Source organism: Austrofundulus limnaeus, unplaced genomic scaffold (genome assembly GCF_001266775.1).
Source record: "Austrofundulus limnaeus strain Quisiro unplaced genomic scaffold, Austrofundulus_limnaeus-1.0 Scaffold738, whole genome shotgun sequence".
NCBI classification, from domain to species: domain Eukaryota; kingdom Metazoa; phylum Chordata; class Actinopteri; order Cyprinodontiformes; family Rivulidae; genus Austrofundulus; species Austrofundulus limnaeus.
In genome coordinates, this window is record NW_013953140.1 from 140,193 (window position 1) to 144,884 (window position 4,692).

A 4,692-nucleotide genomic window follows, 5' to 3' on the forward strand; every position below is an offset into this window, starting at 1 on the left:
AAATGAAACAGCATTTCTATTAATCCATTTTAATTAGGATTATGGAACACAATCGCTTCCATACTCCACAGCTCAATCAGAGATAAACTGAAAGTCCTGTTTAGCTCAAATTTTCATGTTTTAAAACTCACATTTATGAAAGTCTGGAGGTTTAATAAAGAAAAAAACTATCTTTTTTATTCAAATTAACGTTTTAATTTGATGTTAAAATGTTGTCTTATTAAAACTTGTTTTAACTGTTACTGAAACAGGATGAGGTCATTAAGCTCGAGGAGGAAAAAACAAACTCACCAACTCTGACGTTAACTGAGCAGCTTTTATCCAGTGACTTAAAGCAGCACAGATATGTCCCAGAATCTGAGAGTGTCAATGAGGACAGTCTCAGAGACAAGTTCCCTTTGGTCAGCTCCTCAGGAAACAGAGACGTCCATCCTTTAAACTGCTCTCTCTGCCCTGCAGGATCATCTCTTCCTCCCTGATAAAGATGGACGACATCAGCTCCACGTCTCCACTCCACTCTTAGGTCCGTAGCGTCCAGCGGTGGCTCCAGGACACACTGCAGGACGATGTCCTCGCTGTACGTCGCCTCCATCGTCCCAGAGGGACAAACTGTCTCCGTCTCTGCAGGAAAAAATCATTTTATTAACAAAACTTTGTCCATTATTTAACAGCGGGTCACGGGAGTTTTAGCTGCTTTGTTTACTTTATTAATTAGACTAATAATCTGAATTATTTGACCTTTTCACCACTTTGTAAAAACTACAGCTGTCATAATTTAAATTTAGGTTATATTGTAACGAAAGCAGAAATAAAATGCTTTTCTACAGACTTTGTTCTGTTTTATCCATAAATCAAAACCTTCAGCTCATATAGTAACTTTTATACTTTTAAAATATTAACTGAAAATAACTTCATTTAAAAAGTAAAAAAAACCTTTCCTCCTCAGTTCCTTTTTTTCTGTTCTACCTTTACCTTCTAATGCTGTCAGTAAATCTTTTGAATCTTTTACCTTTTAGCTGAGACTTTTTTTGTTTTTGTAATTTAATTCCATAATGTCTGAAGTGATTTACAAGTTATCTAAAAAAAACAAGTTTGCTGTCAAGCAGAGATTCTTGGTTTTGAAGCTTTCCTGCAGGCTGAGTAACAAAACCTTTAAGCAGAGGAACATTCCTAAACACTCCTCCAGACTGCTGTTTGACTCACCGTGGATTCTTGTTGAGGCGGGAAACAAAACTAACARGACCAGCAGAACCAACTTCATTCTTGTCAAAACACAAAAATAAATTCATAATGAGTCCTTAAAGTCCTGGGGGTAAACATTTAAGAACAAAAAAACTTAAAATAGATGACATGTCGTCCAGACTGTTTCAGTCAGCGTAATTCTACGTGTTTGTTTAATGTTTCTGTCTCAACTAGTTTCAGTTTTGTGTGGTTTCRTGTCTGTCTTTATTAGGAGGAGCAAAAAACCAGAGGGCCCGCAGAGGCTGCAGTTCTACAGATGACCACCAGAGGCGACAAAACCCCGTTAACCATCTTCATCATCATCAATTTTCTTCTAAGCACTTGTCACATTTCTCAGTCACACAATAAAGGCCTGTTTGTGTTGTAAAGAATGCATATCACCTGCCAGAGWTGTAGACTGGAGTTATGATGAGAACTGATGGAGGTGTATCTGCTTTGGTCAAACTTTAAAACTCTTACCTGAAACCTGTTTGTGCTCAGAGTTTGTGTTGTGAATGACTCTCAGCTACTACCACACTAAATTCAAATTATGTCAGAATCAAAACCATTTATCTGCTTCCTGTTGCAGCAACCAGAGAATGTGTCTGACTCTAAAAGTCAATACTCTGCAGGAGTAAACCCAGTATTACTGAGTTTCATTCAGGTCTGTGTYTGGTTCATGAGATATTTTGCTAACAGTACAGAGTAACATAGCATCATGGCTCCGCCTTCCTTCAGGTGAGGGAAGGTCCAGGGAGTTGGACCTGGAGTTTTCATGTTCTTCTCGTGTTTGAGTTTAAAAACATCCATGTTGGGTTTCTGCTTCAGGCTCAGACTGATTCTGTGACCTTASTGGGATTTGTTTGATTAAATTAGTTATTACATAAAAAAGGACAGTTATTTGATTTACTTTTGATACAAAATGAGTCTTGTGACACTCGACAGATTTGTATTATTTTTTTCCCTCATTTTAATGCTTGTTATGCTTGAGAGGAGGCCTCTGATTGGATGGTTTCACTCTGCTTTACGAGCTGCTCAGTTCTCAGATGACAGAAACGCTCAGCTGGCTCTCTGGGTGCTTCAGGTAGGRTAAAACAAAGTTTCAGCAGAGTTCAGTGTGTTTTCTTTCACACATCAAGGCTCATTTCCTGTTTCTCCGAAGTGGAAGCTGTTTTCATGTGAAGGAGGCTTCTGTGGTTTTCAGCTCAGAAACAAACATCTGTGAGGCTTTGGTCCACTGGGTGTGTGTGAAAAAGGTGATGCACATGGTGAGATGTTGGCAGCAAGGTTTACTCATGAAAGGATCATAAAAAAAACACCTCCAGTAAAAAAAAAAAACACAAACTTTAAAAAGGTTGAAGGCAGAGAGAAAGAAGAGGCAGATTGAAAACAAGTTAGAGGAAGAAACATCAGAGCAGGATGGAGTTCAGCTCACTCTGCCTCGCTCTCTGTGAGTAAACTTACCTTAACMCAGTGTTTTACTTCCTCATCTTTGTTTTTAGCAGCTTAACACTTTTCATTTATTTTCTTTAACTTTTAGAACAATCTCATGTTTGGAGAAGAAAAGAAAATGGCTAAATATCAATTTTAAGTGATTGATTCTCTTTGTATTAATGCAAAGTATTAAAGCCACACAATGAGATTATTATAGTTTTATCACAAAAATAAAGTCAGAATATTAAGGCATTGAAGTCGTAACATTACGGGAATAAAGACATAATATTACAAGAATAAAGTCACAGTATTATGAAATTAAAGTCAATATTAAGAGAGTAAAGTCAGAATATTAAGGGACTATTACAAGATTAAAATAGTAATATTACGAGAATAATGTCATAATATTACAAGATTAAAGTTGTGGCATTAAGACATAATCTCCTAAGATTATAACTTTATTCCTGTAATTATGATGAGAATAAAGTCAAGAAAAAATAGAAAAAGTTGGTTCCATTTATGTCAGAACTGAATCTGGAGCTCAAACTGAATTTAAAGTTTCTACTTTTGAACAACTCAGCAGCATATTTGTCCTACAAAATCATGTAAAACAGAGGTTCTCAAACTGGGGTCCCTGGACCCCCAGGCGTCCGCGAGAAGCATCTTGGGCGTCCTCAAAAAAATTTACTAAAATGTTAATTTGGTTTTTGTTGTTTTAAAATGCATGGAGAACAATGAACTAATAAAACAAGCATAATAAACTTAAAAATATTTATTACCAAGGCATTTAGGGGTTGAAATGACAATAAATTATCTTTTAAAACAGCATGCAGTTTATGAGGGGATCCCTGGAATTTTTTTTGTCCTTGTAAGTGGTCCCCAGACCCAAACGGCTTAAGAACCCCTGATGTAAAATGTAAATAAAACCAGGATGAAATAATATGCAAATCTCAWAAACTCCTGTTTTATTCTCAGCAGAACACAGGGAACATTTTAAGTGTTGACATAAGAAAACACAAAAAGCTCATTTTAAATTTAATGTAGCAACACGTCTGTAAAGAGCTGTTCTCAGAGCAACTAAAGGTTGGAAGTTTAACTAACGGAGTTATTTGTCAGCAGAGCTTCAGCAGCCCATGCAAACCTGGATGATCTCATCAGTAATTCCTTCCTGTGTGGTCCCCCTGCAGCCTCCCTGAGGATCAGTCCAGACCAGGTCCAGTTCTTCAGGTACGACACAATCACTCTGACCTGTAACTCCAGCGAGTGGACGGTGAAGAGGACCATCAGAGACAGAAGTCCTGAGGCCTGTCAGCKCGGCTGGGCCATCCGGAGCGGCTCCTCCTGCATCATCGAGGCAGCTTACCCAGAAGACACTGGGGCGTACTGGTGTGAGTCCGAGAGAGGGGAGAGCAGCAGCCGGGTCAACATCACCGTCACCAGTAAGCATCAGCTGTTTGTGTGACGTTTTGTCTGAATTAACAGTCGTAACCAAACATTTTAAATTTATATTTCAGCTCACGGCGTTATTCTTCAGAGTCCTCTGCATCCTGTGGAGGAGGGAGGTAACGTCACGCTGCGGTGCTCCTACAAGGAGGACGACGATGCTCAGTCCACGTCAGATTTCTCCGCAGACTTCTACAAAGACGGAGCTTTCATCGGGTCAGAGAGCCCGGCGAGGAAGACTCTGACATCTGTGTCCAAGTCTGATGAAGGCTTCTACAAGTGTCAGCATCCTTCTACCGGACAATCACCACACAGCTGGCTGGCTGTGAGAGGTGAGGCTGCAGGCTCCGCCCCCGCCCTCTCTGCTGTGCTTCAGCGCTGTCTCTGAAGCCCCGCCCACATGAGAAACATCCTGATTGGCTCATTTTGTAATCTCAGTTTATTATTGATAACAGATTAAAGTCATTCATCTTATTCTGAAAATTTGGCCTTTTTAACTACAAAAAAGTTTGAATTTTGATCCAGTTTTTGTTTCATGACAAATAAACTCAAATTTAAACTTTTAACAGTTTATTTCTAAAGAATGTAATGAAA

At 38.9% G+C, this 4,692-nt stretch overlaps 1 protein-coding gene across 1 annotated transcript in view; it reads right to left on the reverse strand.

Annotated features, from left to right (window-relative positions):
- The window catches only part of LOC106532248 (myelin-oligodendrocyte glycoprotein), a gene marked incomplete at its 3' end in the record, with an annotated part of 5,479 nt that extends 4,049 nt beyond the window's left edge, over positions 1 to 1,430 (reverse strand). The window contains 2 exon segments of the mRNA XM_014028272.1: positions 292 to 621; positions 1,204 to 1,430. Coding sequence (XP_013883726.1) covers positions 292 to 621; positions 1,204 to 1,261 — 388 coding nt within the window.
- Positions 1,431 to 4,692: the final 3,262 nt, after the last annotated feature.